The sequence below is a fragment of the Accipiter gentilis genome, chromosome 18 (genome assembly GCF_929443795.1).
Source record: "Accipiter gentilis chromosome 18, bAccGen1.1, whole genome shotgun sequence".
Lineage (NCBI taxonomy): Eukaryota > Metazoa > Chordata > Aves > Accipitriformes > Accipitridae > Astur > Astur gentilis.
Genome location: NC_064897.1, coordinates 25,320,289 through 25,344,745, shown reverse-complemented (window position 1 = coordinate 25,344,745; position 24,457 = coordinate 25,320,289). Strand labels below are relative to the sequence as shown.

The 24,457-nt window shown below is 40.2% G+C and overlaps 1 protein-coding gene across 3 annotated transcripts in view; it reads left to right on the top strand.

The window, feature by feature from the left end:
* Positions 1–24,457, top strand: part of LARGE1 (LARGE xylosyl- and glucuronyltransferase 1) — a 291,152-nt gene that overhangs the window by 147,621 nt on the left and 119,074 nt on the right. For all 3 annotated transcript variants that reach the window (XR_007508668.1, XR_007508669.1, XM_049821626.1), the window contains exon 5: positions 6,128–6,251. Coding sequence is in view for 1 of the 3 variants with exons in the window: in XM_049821626.1 (XP_049677583.1) it covers positions 6,128–6,251 (124 nt within the window). In the remaining 2 variants the exon portion in view is untranslated. The remainder of the gene's footprint in view (positions 1–6,127; positions 6,252–24,457) is intronic.

Here is a 24,457-nt window from a genome sequence, read left to right as displayed (position 1 = left end):
GAATAAGGCAAACCAAATGAAAATCTAAATTAAATTAAAAAGAATGACATGTAATTTCCAAGTAAGAGTCACAAGTCAACACTGGCTGGTTATTAAAGCTTATGTAATCTAGTGGCTGTATTCCATGGAGACCACTTTGCCTTAATAGAGTTAATTCGAGAATTTAAAACCTCTGTCATTGTTTCCAACTTTTCTAACATGTGAGTCTATTTTGTGGGAGATTGTTTTGGCAAAAACTATAAAGTATGAACTGGTTTCTCTGATCCATATAGATGCATCAATAATACACACTTCTTTTTGTATTTTCTAGCAGTCCTAACAATGGAGGCATAATGGAGAAAGCAATGTTTAAAAAAAAATCTAGCCATGAAATCTTTTATTATTTCCCAAATTGCTTATATGAGTTAACACAAAACAAGATCCGTGAATGAGGCAGCTAGTGCATCTTTAAGATCTCTCCAATAGTTTGGGGAGCATTTTAATCTATCCTGGATGTGAAGGGGTATGAAAAATCTGTAATGATTTTCACATTAAAATTCTCCCTGTGTGAGAGGGATTGTCATATGGGCATTAGGAAAAAAAAAATTTCCAAGCTGCCTTTTATTATTTCTGTTTGAAGTTCTTGTAACCATTTGTTACAGATATAAAAGGTATTACCTTGTTGTGCTTCCCTTAATAAAGTATAGGTTTTGGAAATAAACCCCCTGGGCTACTGACCTTTTTATATTCTTAGAAAATAAAATTCCTCTGTTGCAGAGAGAGAACTGTGCAACCAAGCAGCTGCTTTTTGAATTGCTAACAATTGAGCTATGGAATAATAGAGAAGGGAAGAGTGAGTCTTGGTTCACTACTCCCTTTTTCAATTGTAGATTCTTGTATTTAACTCTGTGGCAGTGGCTATTAGAAAAGAATGGGCCACAAATGCTTGAGCAAGCAGATCAAAACTCTGATGAAGAATAAGAAGTTTTGAAATGTAAAAATAAGACATCATGATTAAAAAAATATAGAAATGGGAACCTCGGAATAGGCTCCTAAATTCATAGCTTGACTTTTTAAATTACTGACTTCTTTTCATTTTACTAAACTTTATAGGGCCTCAGCAATTCTGAAAACGAGAGCATTCATTTAAGCTCCTATATTTAGGCCTAAGAGCCTATATTTAAGCATCCATGCTTGAAAATCTTGGCCAGAATCCCTCTTCATTCACTTTTGAGGAAAGCAATTTAGGAAAATAAATGTGGGCTCTTTACATATGGTTTACTTTGTCTGATAGTGTTCTGATCTCAAGATAAGTGGAAATAATTTAATATATGAAGATTTCCAGTTCTCTAAATAGAACGGTTAAAACCTTGAGTTTCCACTTGATGGGAAATACCCATATTTTGAAATTACATCCTTCCGCATTAAAACATTAGCGTGTCAGCATTTTCTGTGTAGCAGAAACTGTGAAAAGTTGTAGTTTGTAAAAATTCAGAAGTTTAGAGTCTTTAAGGTAAACAAGATTAAGTGATTTCTGGACCTTGGGAGAAATTCTCTGGTTGTTTCAATCCCTGCTTCTATATTGAGGAATCTGGAAGACCTGAGGCTCAGTTCAAGGGCTGTCTGTTCTGAAACCTGGGACACTAGAAACCTTGACTTCCAAACATATGAATTCACAGGAATACCAGGAATTTTCCAAAACCTGTTGATTTTGTAAGATAAGTTTGTCAAAATTGTCATATATTGACCTATATTATGCCATAGTGGCATATACTGTCACCATATATACACTATACTGTGCTTTCTAGCAGTACAAGATATAACCAGTCTCTACCATGTGTGGTTCTTTCAATTCCTTGACATGCCCAGTGGAAAATGAGTTATAGGGGATAACATATACATTAAAAATAAACACAACACACAGCTGTGCTTTGAGTTGGTTAGAGAAGTTGAAGTCAAAGGAAGCCCACGTCATATTTGGAAAGAGAGAAGAGGAGGTTTGTGTTGGTCGTCACTTTCTCTGAGACTTGATTCCAGGTTCCCTTCCACCCAAGAAAGATGCCCTGCACTGAAGTCCTGAGGCTCAGGGAATCAGAAAGAACCTGCTGGGTCATCTCATAACTCCCCTGCTATTGCAGGAAAACACAGCATTGAAATCCTTTTCATAACTTGATCTACCTTCACAACAGAAAGAAGTCAGTTTTTTCTTTAACCAAAGCATCATATTTTTACAGTTCCATGCCATTCGACTTCCACTAGCAAACTTCAATGTCTTCAGCTGCTGATTAAACTTCTTCAGAGGCCATGCCACCCTTCCTTGTTACCCAAGCGAGGGACTTTCAAGCCTCCCTCTGGAAGGCTTGGCTATCTCCCCCTGCCTTTCGCAAACTTTTTAAACTGTAGCTGCTAAATGCCTGTGAGGGTTGGTCTCCACATGGCTATCCCTTCACTTATAATAGGAACAGAGTTTGATTTCGGTTTTATAAGCCTTGTATCCCAAAATGTCTCTGTCCTGGAAAAAGACCAGTCTGAAGAACAGAATAGCTTTCACTGACACCAAATGGTAAAGCAAAACATCTGAGTCTAATGAAATGTAGCTTTCAGTGGAATCCTTCACAATATCCTGATTGTCACCCCTAATTCTTACAGCCAGTGATTCAGTCATGTTGGCAAATAATGATGATATCCCTTTCTCATATCTTTGGAGAAAGATTTCTCATCCTACAAAAATCTCTTCTGTATTTTTTTCAATGGATGCTGGTTGATCTTTAAGCTTCTGAACTTGTTTCATAAACACGTTGAAGCAATCCGTATCTTTTAGGCTTTGCATATTGCAGACACCAGAAGAGGTAAAATATGTCATCTGTGTGTATGCTAGTACTGTTACCATCAGAAGGTCTTCCACGTTTGAGTCTGTGCTCTGTTGGCTTCTAGCATCATGCTAAACCTCACTTTTCACATAACTAAAATCTCATCTGGAGTAAAATTTTCTGTGGCTGATGCACATTTAGTTGTAGATGTCAGCGGGTCACTATTCTGTTTTGGGGATGTATTTTTGTAAGTGATAATCTTCTGCTTTGCCTCTGACACATACTTTCCTTCCAGCTGAATCTTTACCATGAGGCTAACAACTCAAAAGAGATTTCTGTGTAGGAGTACAACTACTCCTTTTTTCTTTTTCCCAGTAGGAGCTGAACTAAAGAAAATGTCACCCACTTGTTCCCATTTAAGTTTCATACACTCTGGGTCATTCAGATAAGTATAAACTGGTACTGAACATCTGAGTGTCTTTGTATCAGATTTTTTCTTTTCAACTAGTGTGGTTCATCTTCAAATATTTTATATCAATTCCATTTAACTAAATGATGGTTTGAAAGAAGATGTAGCTTTCTTGTTTTTAACTGATTTTTTACTCTTCTTATTCTACTTCGCAAAATATAGATCAATGACCCTGAAAAACAGAAAAAGAATTACCAAAGAACACCAGCTGGGAAATAGTCCTACTAGATACCAGACTCAGCCCCTGCTAAGCAGAGGGACCTGTGTGGAATGTGTGTGTTGACATTCAACACCCATTTGCCTTGAGATGCTGCTTTGCCTGTACCCAAAGCCACTGGCGTTGTACTTTGTTTCTCTTGGCCTTTTCTCTGCTAATGAAATGTATTTCCTGATCACTGCTATTTCCCGATTTTTTCTTGGCAAGGTGCCCGGTTACTGCGGAATCTGCTTGAGCCAGGATGTCCTCTTCTCTCCTGCTGGGCTGGTGAAACAGATATAATTGCTGTGATCCCTTTAGCTTGGTAATGGGACGCTCAGCAGCTGGCAGCCTATGCCTTTCCCTCTCCCCTCTTCACTCCCAGGCAAGCTGGAGATTGAAAGACCTTTGTCTTTTGGGAAAGCATGTTGTAGCTTAGTGTTTTGGATATTGTAAAATGCTGATCAGCTGTGGGTTTATTCCACCATCATGATTATCTCATATATAAGGCTTCTAACCAGCCCTTTTCTGCTCTTCCTGTAAGCACAGGATTTGATCCACAGTGCCCTTGAAGCCAATACAACAGCTTCACTGACATCCCCGGGTATTGGACTGGATCTTAGGTGCAGTTTTTCTAACACTGCAAAATCCAGCCATACATTGCTTATTTTTATGTTTTCTTGTGGACTTTGTTCAGGGAGAAACAGTATTACTTATCAAAGTAAGAACAGTAGCATTAAAGAGAAAGGCACATATTATTCATTAATATAGGAAAGGGAGAAAGAAATAACCTTCGTCTTTTGGGTTAAGCCCAAAAGCCTAATGGAAGTACATTGGCCTGAACTAACATAGATTTCCTCGCTTCTTGTTCACACAGCAGAATGTAGTAGCATCAGTCATCTTCCACTTTAACCAGCATCTGAAACTCAATGCTCCTCTTTCTAGATGAAAAATACCAGTTAACAAGTACGCTCATTTACCTTTATAAATTTCACAGAAATGGGACTCCACTATTCCACCCTAGGGATCTGTGCTGGTTTTGGCTGGGACAGAGTTAAATTTCTTCGCAGTAGCTAGTATGGGGCTGTGTTTTGGATTTGTGCTGGAAACAGTGTTGATAACACAGGGATGTTTTTGTTCCTGCAGAGCAGTGCTCACACAGAGCCAAGGGCTTTTCTGCTTCTCAGCCCACCAGCGAGCAGGCTGGGGGGGCACAAGGAGTTGGAGGGGGACACAGCCGGGACAGCTGACCCCAACTGACCCAAGGGATATTTGATGCCGTATGACATTGTGCTCAGTATATAAAGCTGGGGGAAGAAGAAGTAAGGGGGGGACATTTGGAGTGATGGCATTTGTCTTCCCAAGTAATGGTTACGCGTGATGGAGCCCAGCTTTCCTGGAGATGGCTGAACACCTGCCTGCCCATGGGAAGTAGTAATTAATTCCTTGGTTTGCTTTGCTTCCGTGTGTGGCTTTTGCTTTATCTATTAAACTGTCTTTATCTCAGCCCACGAGTTTTCTCACTTTTACCCTTCTGATACTCTCCCCATCCCACTGTGAGAGAGGTGAGTGAGCGGCTGCGTGGTGCTTGGTTGCTGGCTGGGGTTAAACCATGACAGGATCGAAGAAAAGTTGAGCCAATGCTACAGTTTAAATGAACCATCTGTCTTCTTAGTGGCTTTTGCAAACTCTGTCCTTCTCTCCTGACAGGGAAAGTTCCTAAGCTAGGGATAATTATGGAAGACTACAAATCGCAACTAACTTCCACTAGCAGATTTTCATATTCTTACCACAGAAGTTGAGTAAAGATCAGACTTTGTTGCTTACTGTCCCTCAAAGCGAGAAGCAAGGTTAAAGGAGTTAAATTTGTAATCTCCAAGTTCACATTACTATAGAAAAATGCATACACTTTGTCAAACCTTGCCACTTCTGTTGATAATGGCTTCACTCATCTTGTTTTGAAGCTTTTCACTTAGCCCAAGTCCTGTAACTACAGAGATGAACCCAGATCCGGTGGTTTGAAGTAATATATTTTCTTTCTTCCTGCATTTCTTCAACCCTCCCTCCCTCTTAGGAACAAGTTTGTGGTGAGATTGACAATCTCCATTCTGTTCACTATGCCAATAGCTAGAAGGCACTCACCTGAAACATCTAATTTTTGGTTCCCATAGGACAGCTGTTGATACCCCAAGTTTGCTTTGTAGAAAAGATGCTTGTAAACTCAATGGTCCTGGAATTTCACCTCATTCAAATGATTATTTTTTAACCTTCCCTTCACCCCTACTTCTCCTCAGACAACTGTTCTTGCCACAAAGATAAATTAGCAGGTTGACCTAGAAACTGAAAGCAATCACTTTCACAGCTCAAGTCCCCAAAGGGGAATTAACTTGGCCTTCTTTTAAGGAGCCAGTAGAAGGGACCAGATCCTTGGCTGTAATAAATCATGTTCCACTGAAGTCAAAGAAGCTGTATTTACTTACAACCACGCAGAAACTGATCCGGTATTTCTGTTATTGTCATGTTTATTCAAATTGTGTCTCAACATTTTGGCCACAGAGCAGGCCTCCACTGGACATGCTGTACACTTTACCTTGAGACCTTAGACAAAGATAAAGCTTTGTAAGGGAATTAGAAACCTTTGAACTAATGCATTTCTCTCCCTTCTCATATCAGGCGAAACCCACTCCACTTCCACCTCATCGCAGATGCAATTGCCAAACAGATCCTGGCAACTCTGTTCCAGACATGGATGGTCCCTGCTGTGCGCATAGACTTCTATGATGCAGATGAGCTCAAGGTAAAGAAAGACAAGCAAATGTTACTCATACACTACTGGTTTCATGTCATCTCTTTTTTGTTCATCTCTCTGGATTGGTGCCTTGTGGGAGAACTGCTGGCTAAAATATTCTCCCTGGCTAAAACTAATTCTAACCCACATGATCATAATGCCAGTAACACTTCACTAGAAGATACTAAATGGCTAAAATCAGTGCAGTTTCTCTGCTAATGGAGTATGTTGTTTAGCAGCTTAGAATTTTACCTGCTATCAAGAGGATGCTGGCTGCCTAGGTTGAATTGCATCTGATCACATTATGTTTTGCTAAGGATACTTCTTTCTAGTAGCAGTGGTGGAATCTTAAGTATCTCGTTCAATAAGCCCAAGTCTGTTACTGGAAACACTCAGCTTCCCGGCATGCCTTAAGCATGGGTGTGTAACACTGTAAGTACACACACTGCGACGAGGTATCAGTATTAGATCTTGAAATAGCTACCTTTTTTTATCTGGATGCCCTTTCAAAAGGAATGAATATGAAGCAAGGGGAGTTCCAAGGGGGGAAAAAAATCACATACTCAAAGCATAAAGTAATTATCTTTTCATAGTTAGAAAGTTTAAATTAGATCAGGGAGGCACAGCATTGAGTTTGAGCTGCACGTTTTTTAGCTGTGGAGTTAGAATGAAGCATTCAGATTTTAGCATTTGGAGTTGATGGCAATAGTTTGTATGACTTATCAGACTGTTCTGAACAGCACCCTGAAACAAGTAAAAAACAAAATTTAGCAAATTGCTGTGCTAATTAAGGGGTAAATTCAAAGCACACCATGTTGTAGAATCCTGAGTACAAAAAGTTGTAGAAAGAGATGGAAAAGGGAAAAAATGATCCTTGAGAAAAATATCTTTTCTAGCTGTTTTTATTGTTTTATTGGTCCATTTACATGAAGCCATAAGCTGATATTAACCTAATTAGCTAGAGATCTCCCTTCTGTTCTTTATCGCTTCATAGCAAGGAGGAGGTTTGTTGTAAATCTTGTACATGTCTATATTACATGTGCTTTTCTGCAAATTGTAGGGTTTTACAGTGCTTAATTAGCCTCTCAGCTGGGCAAGACAGACCTCTTAGTGTTTTCCTTCTGGTCATTTGGGTGTGATCCAATCCAGTTAAGTAAATAATAAGCAAGAGAGCTTACTTCAGTGATCCCCAACTTGCTGATTTATAGGCCAAACAACGTGCAGATATGAGGCTACAGAGCAAAGTCTTGTTTTGTCCTTCCCTCTTCAGTCAGCTTTAATTTTTATATGGCTGGTGACCTAAAGCAACACTGGACTGTCTTGCATGTAACCCATAGGCTTTAGGTTGGGGACCACTGTCTTACTGGATGAAGGTACTGATACATAAATATATCTTTCCAGGTCTGCCAGTCTTGCTCAGAGCTCATCATACTGCGTGCCAAGCAATTTCCCTGATTTCAGTAGCCAAAAAACCCAGTATATAGTACTCGGCATAGGTGAATGTGACAGACACTGCCAAAGGACAGCAAAGAGTTGTAAATATAAATGGAGTGTTAAAAAGCCAGGTATGATGCTGGCTCATATCCAGATCATTCTGCAAGTTTTAGCAAAGACGACAGAGGAGCTGTTTACAGACAGCTGTAGGAGCTCATCTCATTTGTTTCCCACATAGCCTCTAGAGAGGTTTTAATAATTGTTTGGGGTTCGTGTACTTCACCTGTACTCTTGGGAGCTATATTATGCTGTCCAGTGTTAGGAAAACATAGAGGTGATGCTGGAATGGTTACTAGAAAGTCTACTTTTATCCGAAGTGATCTATGAATCCAGTGTTACAGTACATACTATGTTTCAGTTTTAATGACCCTCCATAGTTCTTTTTTAAACCTGTAATCAATACCAATTGCTGACATTTAAAAGGGTTTAGACTGAACAATAGCTTGAGAATTTTATGCTTAGCTTTCATTCACCAATGCTTCATTGTTTTGGAACACATTTTAGCTGCTACAGAAAACATTTCATTTCAAGTTTGTTTTTTTCCCTTTGGATATGTATGAGCTTCCAGCCTCTTACTTCTAATGCAGCAGGAGCTGGCAAGTTAACTTAAGCCCTTAAGTCCTGGGAAAAGCCCTGCTTCTGCTCCTGTTCCTGCTCAAACAGTGGAAGGGAGCCCATAATGTTAGATCTTCCATAAATAGTATGGACACTTTTTTGTTTTCAAGTAGCTATTTAGAATTCAGGCAACAGTTTCCACTAGAGTATTAATTTTTTAAAAGGCAGAATTTGGAGACTAAAATATTTGGCAATGTTTCTTAACATATCCTGCAGGTCTTAAAATACTTGCTGTTTAGCTTAGAGTTAGAGCAACCAGTGTCCTGAAGGAAGGTGTAGAAAATAAGGCTCTGCAGTAGGTGGTGTTTTCTCTCAGGTTTTAGAGGAGAACTGTATGCTTCTTTGCAAGAGAGGGAAGACAAGGCACCACTGATTATCCCAGAATTTCTAGGGCCAGCAAACCAACATACCTACTTTGTCTGCTGCTGTGAATTAAGCGTGCCAGATGTACCTTTTAAAATTTAGAGAGGACTTATTTTTCCTTTTGCAAGGTTGACAGAGCTGTTCATGTTCATCCTGCACCACAAAGAGCCCACACTCATTCTCTCCCTACAGGCAGGTGCTGCCAAACTAACACCAGCCTGCTTGGAAGAGGGATGGAGCGCAGGAAAGGATGGGCAGGGAGAAGTTTATCTTTGCTTGAGGCACATGATGGGGGATGGGGCAGAAGAGGAGGAGGCTTGGCTGTGGAGCTGAGCCAAGATAACTGCTTTTCCAGGAGAAGGGTCAGACACAGTTGAGATGGGAGCTCGCTGGATGTATTTCTTTTAAACAGCTAGTTTGATGATTTTAACAGCCAGTTCTACTAAGACACTTGAAACCTCCTCCAACATAACTTGGCCTGTCTCCTCATTGCCTTGCCAATAACCACAAGGGAGATCTGTGCTTAAAAGTTCTCCCTCAACTTAGAAGCTGTTCAGATTGTGAACTATACTGCAAGTGCAACTCTCTCCCAGTAACTAAACTTGCTACATGCAGTTACTAATCAGCAATAAGCATCCTTGAAGTGTGGGCAGCTGATAATGGTGCCAGTAATTGACCTGTTACATAGCTGCAGGCTTCGTTCTTGTTCTACTCGCTATGGCCCACACATAACTCTTCCAAATTTATGTGGTCACATATGGCTGTGCCTACAAACTGGAAAGTTACTTGCAATGTAGTTTCACTTTATATGATCACATTAGTTGTGTTATTCAGCTTCAGTCCTAATGCAGTAGATGTAGCTATTACAGCAATGCATCCCACAAAATAACTGGAAACTGAAAATTGCTTTCTTTGAACATTAAATAAAAGAAAAAAACATACCTGTGAAACATTGATCTAAAAGACCCATTATAGCTCTGGCTTTCAAATATCAGGCTGCAGGATATTGTGTTTTTTTCAGTTCAGTCTTACATGAAGAAACTCCAGAGCTAACTATTGAAGATGTGCAACACGAGCACTTAGCTTCTACACTTCATTATTCAACCCGGAATCTCATGTCAGTTCACTTACAAGGAAGTATAGGAATTAAACCCATTGTGATCTGCATTGGCCCAGAGCAGAAGGAGCAGCTGATAAAGCAGTACTGTATGTGTGATATGTGGAATACAGATGAGATGAGTTTGTTTTCCCAGATGTTGCCTGACAGACTGCTGACAACATCAGGTGAACTGAGGAAAGCAGAAGGTAGAATGAGCAGTTGCCGGCTCTGCTGTGTGTAAATCTTGATGCCCAAGATAAATGTAGTCTCTTCACCACTGGTAAAGCAGAAAAGCCATGTCCTTTAAACAGTTTAGCCCACAAACATGCTGCAATTGATCTGTGAACTTGAATGTAGGGGTGATGAATACGTTTTTGCAGTAGCTGAGCATTTGACCTGAAAGTGAAATGTGAAAAGCTCCATACTTTGCTGCATATATGGACAATATTCCAGCTTTTACTGTTCCCAGAAACAGTAGACCACAAATCTCACTACCAGTGCTGCCTTAGGTGATTTCATATCAGAAACGTTGATGTAGTCTGCACACTCAGTCAAAACCAGTGGTGTGATCCAAAGAGCAAAACTAAGCTGGGATAATGCGTGGCATAAGTATCACCTAACTTTAGGCATTTACTTAAGCATGAGATGAGTCACTCCTTAGCCACTTCCATCTGAACTGTGAAGGCAGTTCACTAGGTCAGACGTTGACATCATTTGGTCAGATAGATGGGCAAGGGCTGTGAGATTTAAGCAGAAAAATGAAGTTTAATTCTTTATTTATACTTGTAGTATAGCTGGGTCTCAGGGCTGTGCCTGTGTGCACTCCCACTTAAGTTACTAATTCCCAAAGTGGTCTGGGAACTCCCAGGCTAGTCGTCTGCGTCGATGAGATAAAGGGCTGGTTTGAGACAGCAGTCCAAGTTGAAACTAGGTGGCTGCCTGAACTGCTGGCCATCTGCACAAGAGGTATTTGACAGATTGTTACAGGAGCTGTCCCAGTGGGAATTTCAGACAGTTCTTGAGATATCCCAGGCAGTCCCTGCTGTGCCTAGACCAATTTGTATGCTTAAATGTGTTGATTAACATCCTGGGTGGAGAATCTGGTTGTCCCAGAGATTCCCAGACAGTTCCTGCTGCAAAGTTAATCAATCATACAAGGGTGAGACAATCAATAGAATCAGTTCCTACATGTGTAGAAATGATCATGTAGGACTGTCTTGTGTACATACTTAAGATAGTTAGGAAATGTTTTGTATGTAGGTTAAGGTAATCTATAGTGATGGATTATGCATGTCTTGCAGCGAACATGTAGGACCACAGGCCAGCTGGATTATAAAAATTGGACAGAACTGTGTTTCGGGGAGTCTCACCCAATCCAACTAAGATGCCCCTGCAAGGAGCCTTACCATGGAGACTCGCTTCACCATCCAGACAGCAACCGAGTGTCCCGTTTGACAAATTGTATTGTCCATGCAAGCTACCCTAGGCCAATATCCCAATAATGTTAGCTCATTTGAAGTATGCTTTGTTTGTAAGTGTCTGTGCAACAAATGACACCAAAAGCAAATCAAATGCCATGAAATTTTTTGCTACCAGTGGAAGCTTTTCCAATGAGTGATAGCATTGGTCAGGCTGTATGTATGGTACATTGCCATATACCAATTTTGGAACCATGTTCAAACAAATACTTCCTACAGAACTGCAGATAGCACCTGCTGAAGATGGGAGAGAGGGACCTGCTTGTCAATTGGGAAGATGAGAGATGATATTTGATGAACAGATTATTAGCCTAGTGTTAGTCACATCAACTGCAAAGCCTAACAATGATAGCAGTGTTGATAAAGCCTTGAACAACAAAACTGGCCAGCGTTCTCAACATTCCATCTTCCTGGTCAAGCAGTTCCGCTGGATGTTGCAGAAGCAGCCATCCATAACAATTTATTTTCACAGGACTAGTGACTGACTACTAACTATCATGGATTATAATGGTTAGACTATATTTGCATTACACTGCATGCAGATTATACAATGTTCAAGGGCAGTGCATAATTACCTGTTTAGTTCACTGTATGCCTCAGAGGCAGACATGCAAAGTTGTAATGCAGACGTACATTATTTTCCTTCCTTTTTTCCCATTTCTTATGCAAGATCTAATTGCTATTAATGCAATACAGGATGTGAAACACAGCATCTGTTTATGTTTACATTCATTTACACAGTGTTAGATTTTCAATTAAAGTGTTTCTACAGCACTCTGGGTTTGGTCAAATACTGTCACATGTTATGGTGGGCTTGCAGTGCTCCTGCATTTCACCAGCCTTTTGTCTTTTTGTAAAATGGCCTACTGCACATCAGTGAAATAATAGGCAAAGACTGCTCTTTCTTCCTGCCCTTTCTCTTTTAAAGAATGATTTTTTTGAAAAAGAAAAATGCAAATTTAAGAATTTGAAAACCAAAGTCTATAATCAAAACATTGTACAGATTTTCATAACTTGCAGAGCTTAGCTTTTGGCTTGAATTTGCACATTATAATTGAGAGTTTTGTATATTTGCTAATGAACATATTGAACACTAGAGATCCAAAGTCTCAGGTGATAAAATATGCTTGTGGTTGTGACACAATGCTACCATGCTAAGAACAGGGTCTTTTATCCATGGTTTTCAGTACAGATGACTGGACATTAACAGACCAGGTTTTGTAAGCCAAGATATTTTCCTTCAGACTGCTTGGGAGGAAATGAGTATCCACCAAGAAACAGATAGCAATTCAAAATCCCCAGCACAGTGGAACCTTTGTGAAGTGGTCAGAATCTATCCGTGCAGCCTAAGTAGCCTAAGCAGTACTTCCTCTGCCCTCCCGGTCCCTCTTCTGCACAAAAAAAGCCGTGCAACATTACAAATTATTATTAGATGTGTTTTCCATTATTATTCAGGCCTAGAATATGAAAAAAGTAATTTTACATAAAATCACACTGAGTCTTAAATTTCTGCCTATTCAAAACAGGCGGTGATGAAAGAAGTGCTTTGGAAATTGGTGAGGCTGGCCAGAAATTGGTCATGAGAATGGGAGTCGTGGTGCCGTTGCTGATCTGCTTAGTGACATCTAGCTTTCATGAGCAGCCTCACCTCTAGCGTTGTCTGTGGAAGGAGGCAAGATACCGAAGGTGGACTAGCTTTTTGCAGATTTTTGTGTAATTTCTCCTTGGATTTACAAATATTGTCAGTTAATTTAAGATTTGGGAACTGTAAGAATTTGGTATACTGGGATGAAGCCCAGCGTGATGCAGGAAGGTGCAGTGTTTCCTAGGCATCTTTCAAGGGTCCCAGTCTGCCTACTGTGTTATATTGTGCAGTGCTTCTACTGCACAGCTGGCTATTCCAAAGGAAAGCCTCATGCCTGGCTTTATAAACCCCTTACACTTTCCTACTGTTGCTAGGGTTTTGGAAACATTGGTGTTCTTTGTTAATTTTATAACTTATCTCTAACTGTTGTGGACTTCTCTGTAGCTCCACCTTTTTCTTGATTCTAAGGAAAAGTAGTACAGTCGGTATGTACTACCTCCAATGAAAAGCCAGGGTAGCTGCTCTTTGTAACATATGCGAAGTGAGGAATAAGGAGCCAACTCTCCTCCTCTGACATCACCCACATTTTTATCATATAGCTGACTGTGACATTTCAATAGCAAGGATTCCTGTTTGGCATTCAACTTCTTCAACGTCACTCTTATTGCAGCAACATGTGCTGCACCTCCAGGGAAGGCTTTTTTAGCAGAGAATGAGAAAAGGATGAATAAAAGATTTTCCAAAAATTATTCAGTTTGCCAAAAATTATCCAGCGTGCCCTGGAAAAAAAGAAGTTAAAAACATGCAGTACATTGAACTGACTGCTGCAACTATTGTTTGTGGTATGTATCCTCATTACAGCAACTGCTTTCTCAGAATTTCTATCATCCATCCATGAGAAAGGAAAGCATTTTGCTGTCCTAACCTTGGACATATGGAAATTATTTAACACTTTGATCTGCATAAGGGGTATAGGTTGTATATCCCCTGCACTTGCTGGGGAGAGTTAATGGTCATCCTGTGCTCCAGCACAATTTCTTTTCTTGGCAGTAGCAGATAAAAAGCTGGGAAGACACATAATGACTCTGGTCTTACATCTTAATGGCTTTTCACTTGCTCACAAGGACACCTCCCTGTCGTAGGACATTTGATTACTGATAGAAGAACAGCAGTGACCTGTTCAAGCCATTCCTATTCAGGATTGGTATTGATGTGAGCATCTTATAAAAATGTTTAGTGATCCTCGTGTTTAGATTTACAAAGAACTGAAGTATATACATTTCCATGTCTGATTGATAAGCTGAAAAAAGATAGCAGGCTGGAAGGACTCCAAGAATATCCTTGTTCACCACCAGGGAGCTGGAATTGTTAGAATTCATTATTTGTAAAGTACTTGGCATTAGCTTGTTTCTGAGAAACGACTGGAATTCAGGGAAGAGTTGCATGACAGTTGTGAGCTCCTTCCCACCAAGTGGTCCAGCAGGCAGTGTAGGCAGAAAGTATTCTGAAGGGCTTGGGCTGAAATGGTCATTCCTGTGGTAAAAAATGATGTTCATCTTAGCTGGGCACACCTCTTTGTGTGACACTTTTTCACAGCAGTGGAAATTACAAGCCATGCTGTGCATCTGACATAGCATGAGCACACAGTGAAGCAAAGTCACTCTTCTCATAGGTCTTCTGAAACCATCTCAGCCTGGGTAAGGGCATTCAGGCTAACTGGGAGTTTGAGTACCTGCTTCTTTATCTGATGGTCCTTAGGGTGAAACTACAAGATTACATGGGATGAGGGTGACACTGGTAGCCTTAGCCCTCACACCAAAAGTTTCAAGTCTAAGAGATACATGCCTGCTACATGAACACTTCCTTTAAACACCACTCATGCAAATTCACTCTTATCTGAAGTATTTGACCAATATTTAACCAGAACCTAGGCAAGAAGCTACACTGGTGTGATGAACATCAAGTTCAATATTTCTTGCTTTGAAGGAGCCCAGCTTTCCCAATATGTCTTTATTTTCTTCAGATTGTTTCTCTATTTAGTGCTGCATTGTTTGAGAGACATCTCTTTCAAGTAACAAAGAAAACTAATACTTTTTTTCCCCCTTTTGCATTCAGTGTTTCTTATACTAGGTTATTGTTAGTATTGCTTGTTCATAATCGTAATACACTTTATCCTTTATTATCCTTTTTATCCCAGATGTGTTCCTGGAGCTTTTTAGTCCCCAGGAGTTTTGATCTAGTATAATACTTACCACTGGAGAAAAGAATGCTGCTTCATCTAATTTTTGTTCTCTTGAAGCAATAATTGTGATACAAGAAGTTCCCACTCACCTGGCCTCCAACCCCGCAGGACAGAGGGTGATTTGTTTTCCTGCAAATTCTTCACTTTTGCTGAAAATAAGAGAATTAGTAATTCTTTATGGGATATGGCATTTATTCCACCAGCTGGATGTGTGTTCCACCCACTAATGGCCTCTTTCTTGCTGCAGCATTTTCAGCTGTTGAAGTTTCACCACTCTTGCTCTGAAGGTAGAAACAGTAAAAGTTTAGGTCTGGAGAGAGGAGGTTTTACTGTTGAGATGCCAGGTAGTAGCTAGTGATTTTGCCCTGAATATAAGAGTGAATCCTTCTTTCTTGTTTGTATTTGCTGTGTTTTGACTTCATGCTAGGATGTTAGAGGTCTGGTGGAAGCTGCGTTCCCACATCCTTTCCACAAATCATCATCTTCTGCAACTCTGGCTGTTGCATTGAAGTGCATTCTGTTTTGTATTGGATACGAACTGCATGAGATCTTTCAGTCTTAAAAGAGTGAGAAGTCCTTCTCTCAACATTTTTGGGGTTTGGTTGGGGATTTTTTTGCACATGATAACTAATGTTTTAGACTGCAGTAACCTGCCAGGCATCACTTGGTTAGTAATAGTCATTGTAACTGTTCTGCTACCTTCTTTCATCATCCTTAAAAAAAGGACTCTTGCACAAAATCCAGTAGGGAAAAAAATCCCACTTCAGGTACACTTTTGTCACTGAGCTGAGGCTATTGTCTATCCAACATAACGTGTTTATGCAGGAGATGGTGTTGCTTTTCATTCTGGACAGTGCGTCTTGATGACACCTGTTTAATATCCTGACTTCGTGCAAAATACAGATTGGATGCCTCTGGACTTTGACCCCAAGAGCTGCATGGAAATTTGCCAGAACATATAATGGCTGCAGCTAACGTGCATGTATTTGCATAGTTACTAAAATTAAAAAGCTGGCAATGATAATATTTTCATGGATTTGTATCTTCCCTGATGGATTAGTATAAAGAGCTTGTTGATTGAGTTCAGTAGCAATTAAACCGTGCAATTGATCTTTCTTATCTTTCCATACAGGTGAAGTGAGAAGGGCAGCCATGAGTTGCTTTTGACCACTGGCCAAATTCTAGGCAGATCTACCTGTCAGTCAGCTTTTAGCAGAAAGCTCTGGCTTCCTGCCATTTTATCTAGTCCAGCTTGTGTGTCTCTTTTCACTCATTCACTGACAGGAAGGTAAAAAAAAAAAAAAGCTTATCTTCTAGGGAAGACTTGCACTTTTGCCTCTGCTGGAGAGGTAGGACTGGGAGGCTGGTGTTTGCTTTATTCTCACTGACCTCTCCCAGGATGCTCTGACTCTTGTAGGTCCTCCACCCGTGACTGCCACACTGAAAACAGCTGGAGTTGACGCCGAAAGCCCCAAAGGAACAAGAAACAGCACTAAATGAGACTGCACAGACTTTTCTATTCTGCAGTCTCATCTTGCACAAATGAACAGAGAAAAACAAAAGAGGGCATTCAGCATTTTAGAGATAGCAAGAAACAGTGGAGAAAATTAAGAATGTCTCAAATGAGAGTAAAGAAAAGGACTCAGAGCCAAATGGAACCTGGCTGTTTGAGTTTGGTGGGGCTAAGCAAGGAGGGAGGAATGGAAACCTTGTGGAGGAAACCCAGCCAAAGACCTAAGGGGAGGGAGATAATCCTCAAAGATCCCAGGAGGTGAATTACTTTTTGGCCATTTATTTTCTGAAGAAGCTGTATGGCTGAATGTCTTGTTACCTAAATGGTAGAGACAAAAAAATACCCATTTTACTTTATATAACAGTCTGCCGTTTCATCCGTATGAAAGCATGTTGGTTCCAAACACGGAGCATGGCTTAACTCTTGGCACCCTCAATTAATTTTGTTATTAAGGAAGCTGTTTTGAAGAAGCATTCTTAAATGAGGTTTTTCCCACTTGTCTGCCCTTTGTGTATATGTGTGTATTGGTGAAAGATTTGGAAAGAAAGAAAAAAAAAAGAAAAACAAGCATCAGCATCAGTCAAACTGTGTTACAGACTTTGCTACAGAGATGAGAATTAATTTGCAGTTATTCTCCTTCACTGTATGCTGATTTGGGAGGTTTTGTTTGTTCTGCCTTTTTAATACCTAATCTTCCTTTCCAGTTGTGGCTTGCTCCATGGTTTCTGCATTTGCTCTACATTATCCAGGACCCAGAGGTTCAGATAATCATCCATTTCTGTCTCAACCTTTTTGCTCACCGCTATTTGTATCCAGACTTGTTGCATGTATGTGTGGAAGATATCATCTGTTCATAAAGCGAGAGATGAGGCAGAATTCTATTAAAGTCACCAGTGCTTCTGTGATGAGTAAGAACAACAGCAGCAAAGGCCAGCAGAAATAGAAAAATAATTTTAGCAAAAATATATAAATTCCCATCTCCTTACAGTTGTTTCTCAGTGTGAATTATTATTATTTCTTTAAATACTCAGGCACCAGAATCTAGAAAAGTTACCCAGCTTTGCTGGATTCCTGGTTTCCTTGACAACCATTCATATAAATAGTAAGGACCTGTTGGGGGTGGGGGGGGTGGGGGGGGGATATCAGTATAATCGAAACCTGTGAATCACCTAGGAAAAAATTAAATTCAAGGTTGAAGTTACAAGATATCCAGCAAACATTAACATAAGAGTCTGTTTTCATTTAAATAAGGCTCTTCTGTTAATGTTTGCTGGATACCTGACAAGGATGGAGCAAAGGCAGTGATTTTCTGAAAGTGAGATGCAAGGAGGTTCCTTTCGGCATTCCTCCTGAGGAAACTATTACAGGTGACAGTCGCCTTCTTCATCCCAAGCTCTTTGGTCACTTGAAATTGGTCTCTCTCTCACTTTTGATTCTTTTTATTATTATTATCCGTAAAAAAGAAATACAGTGTGCTAAAGACGGGCATGAATGTTACCCATATTTAAAAGGTAACTTGCTATTGCCTTCCTTTGTCAATGATTCAGTTAAGCCAATCTCAACAACAAGATATTGATACTGCTTTCCTGGAAGCAAGAGAGTGAGAAAGGGGTCAGCCAGATGTCCCTGCAAAGACTTTAGATGTTGTGAGGCATGGTCAATGTGAAATGGGAAAAATTATCCTGAAACTAACCCTGACCTGTGCTAGTGCTGCTAGAATTGTGACTCAATTGTCATGAATGTGGGAAGAGGCATGGCAAAAATTCACAGTCGGATGAATCTCTCTATGTGTGAAATTAAAAAACAGTGATGAGAAAAACTGTGCATCAAGGAAAGTTCCTGTCCTGTGCCAGCAATACGACACTGTTTGTTTTCCCCCTCTTTTTATGCTTTGTGTTGCAAAAAAACTTAGTAATTTGATCGTCATTAAAGTGGTGACAGTATTTTCCTCCAATTTAGAAATGACATGAAAGCCAGCAGTTCTATTAGCTTTGTCTTAAATAAAGGTCACATGATTTTAAAAAAATAGACTATCTTGCTACTTCTAGTGTTCACAGAAGCAGCAAAACACTAAAAAGTAATGAAAAAGCTGTGAAAACAAGTTATCAACTGTGTCTAGGAAGTTATTTATCTAATCTGAGGAAATAACAATTTTTATTGCTATCTGATTCACGCATCAGAATTTCCAGGGCTGTTTCCCATGCCTGGGCCATTTGTAAGGGCTGCCTGAAGCCAGCAGCTACCAAAGAATTTGGCTGGTCTTCATTCACAGAGATCCCTCCAGCTGTAAATGTAGATTGCACTGCTTTTCAGATCAGTGTCAGATACAATTCAGAACAATTCAGCTACAATTTGTGTAGATCTACAACACTCTTTATGATTGTGCTGTGGCATGGTAGTTTTGTTTTATTTTACTTGGCTTGCTTTTTTTTTTTAAGATCCTGAAGTTAGTTTATCACCCGACTGATACAATCTTCAGGAAGATAGTGCCTATACTGAAGTTGGTGAGAGCAAGTAGATGCCGAATACTTTTGGAAATCCATCAAGTCATTCATTACAAAGCCTGATTCACGTTTCTTTTTATTTCAATCAGTATATTCTAGATGCCAGATATTTTTTATAGTAAAACCTGGCATGAAAGCTCTAGGGAGGCAGAATTACCTACAGACTGCCTTTTCAACTTCCCCCAGCCTTTTCTTTTTTCTGACTCCTTCTGTGTGCTGCTGGCCGTTTCCCCACCACGTTGAATCCTCAGCCGTTACGTCCGGGTGGTGGTGGGACCTGGTTCTGTCTGATCCCATTGATCAGCCCAGCTCTGAGACGGGTGCGTGCAAGTGGCACCTTCTGCCTCCGGGCTTGCTGTTACTCAGCCTGGTGCATCAACCAGTGTGACCTTCAGGCTCTCGCGAGATACTGGCCTTAGTGGTGCTTTTGTGAAGTCAGCTGAGTAGAAAGGGTGTCTTTTATTTGGAGTGGGGATGGGGATATTATGTCATAGCTGAAGATTATTTTGATTGATTTTTTTCCAGGCATATCTGGGAAGATGCAGTGAATATAGTGAGAAAATCAATACAGTATTGAAGGTTGCATTTTTGCAGTGTAAAGTGGTTAAGGACATGTTGCCAGGGAAAACACTTCATCAGCCAAACTTCCCTCATCTTACCACGCTGAACAGGAAGCACTTTTTGTAGCTCAGGGGGTGCTATGGTGCTATATGTTCTGTGGGACAGTGAGGAATTATTTTAAGAAAATGGAAAAAAAATGATATTTAACAGACAAGAGGGTCTGACAGGAACCTTACGAAGTTCAACAAGGAGAAGTGCAAAGTCTTGCACCTGGGAACTACCCCATGCAGCAGTACATGCTGAGGGCCATCCAGCTGCAAAGCAGCGTGGCAGAAAAGGACCTGGGGGTACTGGTGGACAGCAGGTTGAACATGAGCCAGCTGTGTGCCCTCGTGACAAAGAAGGCTAATGGTACCCTTGGCTGTATTATGGAGAATGTTGCCAGCAGGTCAAGGGAGGTGATCCTTCCCCTCTGCTCAGCACTGGTGAGGCCACACCTGGAGGGCTGGGTCCAGTTCTGGGCTCCTCAGTGCAAGAGAGACATGGACACACTGCAGGGAGTCCAGCCAAGGGCCACAAAAACAATGAAGGGAGTGGAGGGAAACGGGTTTGCTGTTCTGGTAGCTCTGTGAAAACAAATGTGACCCAAGTTAAATTGGTAGATAGCTGGGTCCAAACAAGCAGGAGTTGTAAATATGTTGTGGCACTCTTCGCTGCAGGATGTTGTGGTTGCTAAAAATGTACAGGGTTTCAAAAACCAACCAAATTGACAGATGAAAAATCCATCTAAAGCTGTTAACGAAAAAAATAACACGTCTAGTTCCAAAATTTGGTGCAAATTGCCAGAGGATGGGAATATATATGGGGGCAGTATCGCTGTAGAATTTCCCTGGGTTTGTATTCAGTAGGCAGCTGCCACCAGCCACTGTCAGATGCTGGCTACTGAGCCCAGTGGACTTGTGATCTCACATGGTACAGGCACCCATAAAGCTGTTTGTCCTTTCCTGTTGGTCACTGTTCCCGCTGTCATTCTGTACATGTTGGTAGTGTTTTCCAAATTTGCTCTCTGCTAAGTCTACATGACCAAGTCTCTAGCGCTTTCAAAGAGGCTCAAGATACCTGCCCATGTGCAGATTTCACTTGCAGCTACAGAGCAGTCGGTATTCACCTGGGAAGCCTGGGCAAATTTCCCCATCACCTGTTTGTGGGGGAAAAAATAGCATACTTAGGGGGAAAAAAAAAATCACTGTAATGAACATTTATACAGTGGTAGCAACTGTGAGAAGGCTTAGTTAGGCTGTGTACAGCCACTGTGGTTTAGCCAGCTTTTCCCAGAGATAGTCAGAGCATAGTTGGGGAAGACAAGGTGCTGGTGAAGTATCACTGGACATGGAAACTGTTGCTCCTGCTTCTCTGGCATTTACTGGAGTGATCAGTTGTGTACAGCGTGCATACTCACGGGCATGTAATTTCTATATCCATAGCCAGAAACATGGAACAATTTAGATAATTTAGTCTATTTTCAGTCTTCAATTATGGAAAGAGTAAAGAGGGTTCTGATGGAAGATCTTTAGTGAGAAGATAATATTTCACGTAGCTTACTTAAAAGAGGCACTGTCAGCACCAGCTAAATGTCTTTCTTTACTCTCTTCTCATGAGCAAAAATCCATATCTTGAGAGCTAGAGATCCAAGGTGTTCTATTTCTGCTGAACTGAGAATTATAGAAATGGCAAAGTATGTCACACTACTTTGTTTCACTTTCCTCTTTTATTAACTCTGGTTTTTTTCTGTTCCTGCTGTATCTTCTGGGAATATTTGTTCTCTGAAGACAACTCTGATCTAGCTTGTAAAGCAAATAATTCACAAACATTCCATATATGGACCATTTTAACTATGCTAGAGGAAAAAAAAGTATTAGGACTTACAGAAAATATTTAGACTATATTTAGATAAATGAAATGGCTAAATGTTACCAGTTATATCAAAGTGGACAGCTTGGAGGTTGCAGAATTTTGCAAGAGTTTGTGCTTAGGCAACTTTAGTTATCTCAAACTGGCACTTCTTAACTACTAAGGACCTATTCAACCATAGTGTTCTTGTATTTCTTTTAGTAAGACTACATGTAATACCCAGAGAGAGTGAGCCTTCACAGTGCTGTTGTGTAGCGTAAGGAGTTTTCCTTGGCATGAATTTGGGACAGTTACATTATTAATGTATAGCAGAGCTGTGAAGAAATTATGCTGGGGACTAATTAGGACCCCCGTTTATGTCTTAGTCAATTCTGCATCAGAGGAAGGAAACTTTAGATACATTGAACTGATTGACAGTTCAAGCTTCAACATATGCTCAAATCAAACACGTACTAGCCAGCTGTGGTGGACCATTTGGAATAAGGACTGCTCCTTTCGTTTTTAAAAGCAATCCTTTCAGACATCAGACTTCAGGAGGGCAGGCTTTTGGCTTCCGTGTGCCAGATCGAAAGGAACTACCAGGCAAGGATCTCCTCTCTGCAGTGGTACGTGGCAGTGCTGTTAGATATTGGGAATCCTGAGAGCAAAGAAAGTAATGGCTCCTTGAAAGTGACTTAATTTTCCAGCCAACTTTTACCTTCCCTGCTTGTCTCAGGCTATTCGTGCAACATCTGAATCCCTGCCTTATTAGGCTTATTTGCATAAGCATATTAGGAGTTATTCTGGAGCGATATTGCATTTGGACTAATAAAATGAAGGACATGCCATCCAAAATTAATAACGTAGGGATGGGTAATAATAAAAGTAAGCTCAAGTCTGTAAAATTACTTTTAATTCTTTTCCCATGTCAGTATGACTAGAGAGCTGGTCTTCATGGCTGGTCTGGCACAAGGACATCAAGTGGCAGATTCAGAATGATACGCAGAGTTTGGGCAAGCAGGGTAAATACTGCTTTGCTGATACCTTGATGTGATGGTCCATTCCTAGGGCCATCGTGTGGGAGAGCTAGGACCACAAATAACTAGAGTTTTGAGGGTATGGGTTTGAAATTATCTGTGTTACATACATAGAAGACATTTCTGGGGAGCAGTGAGGTTCTTTTTTATATAGAGACTTATTATTATTGGCATATATCTGGGAGACAGAAACTAGATTTGTCTGCTAAGCACCATACAAATTACAGAGAGAGCAAGAAAGAAAGAATGAAATAAGAATTATGACTCTTTAGACTCATAAATTAAACCAGGCTGTGTGTTACTTCCCTCTCTAATTTCTTTGATAGTGTTTTATACCAGGGTCCTAGCAATCCTTGCTTGTGTTAATTCTGGCATTCTACAGTGCAAATACTGTAGAGAGCACAAGTAAATAATACACAGACATGTGTGGGAGATAATGCCAGCCAAATCCTATATGCAAGCGATTACATATGAATTATATGCACAGAGAACAGAACACACAAATGGATTGCCAGGATGAGGTAGCTTTCAAAAAAACCAAACAAAACTTCACACTTCAGTTTGCACTTTCTGTCTGGGGGTTGTTTTAAGATAAACTGCATTTCCTCCCTTTCCCCTTTGAGGGTTTGCTCCACTACCCTCAGTGTTTTTAATGAATTTAGCAGTGGGGGAAAGTTCTGTCCTGGTACAGGAACCCTGAGAACACAGAAGAAAGTTATGTGCCATTTTAAAGGGAAACAAGCAGGTCAGCTTACATCAGCAGAGGCCTTGTTACTTTATATTCAAAAAGAAATGCGTTCTAAGGAGCTATTATTAGCGTTTCTTCGACCACTCTTCCAACTTCCAAATAATGTTTAGGAACCCATTCTCTTATGGGAGGGTTTTCTTGAAGGATTTTGGAGGAAATGAGCTCTTCTGTGCAAAAGCTTTTTCACATAATAAACTTTACAATGCCAGTGAATAGATATGAGACAGTTAAACAACAGAATAAATCTTCTCAGCTTTATGAATGCACTTTGTTTCTGTCTACTTTCTCCAAAGTATAACATGCCAGGGCAAATCCTGAAATCTGTCTCATTCAGGTCCCCTATAGACAAAATACTAATTGAAGTTAATGGGAGCATGGCTCAGGGGAAAGCTTAAAATCCAGGAATTGTAGTGCATGCCCTTTAGAACATTAAACAAGAGAAGTTTCAGACAGGGCAATAGGAACTTTTCAAAAACTTCTATATCCAACTTTCAGCAGTGACTTTTGATATTTGAGAACTCGAGTCTCTCAGAAAGAAAATTAAACGTAGCTCATGGAACATCCTAGGCCAGTAGCACGATGAAATATTGGGTTTAGTCTCCCAGTTTATTTTAGAAGCTGTAGAAATGTTTTGTGTAGCCCTTACGGAAGAAATGTAAACGTTTGGTTTTGCCTCTTCTATATATAACAAACAAAATTGTGGCTAAAAATGTTCTGCCACTTTCTCCACTTCTGAGCATGCCTGTGTGATGTCAGTAGTTACAAGTTAAAGAAGTAAGGTTTAAGGAAAAATTGAGTTTGTAAGAAACAATTTTTTTGAAATTTTCTGGCCCATTGTTCCAAATGACTGGCCTTTTGAAATTCTGATCTCCAAATCTGTAAGAAATAAAAGGAACAAAATTATGTTGTTACTTTTACTTCAGAGTCAGAAAATTTTGGAAATGGCAAACACAAAAGGGTTTTTTTTTCATTTGAAAGTGTAAGCAAGGTACAATACACCTGAAGTTTTGGATTAAGAATTATCCTGGTTTGAGCTGGGATAGAATTAATTTTCTTCTTAGTAGCTGGTACAGTGTGTTTTGGATT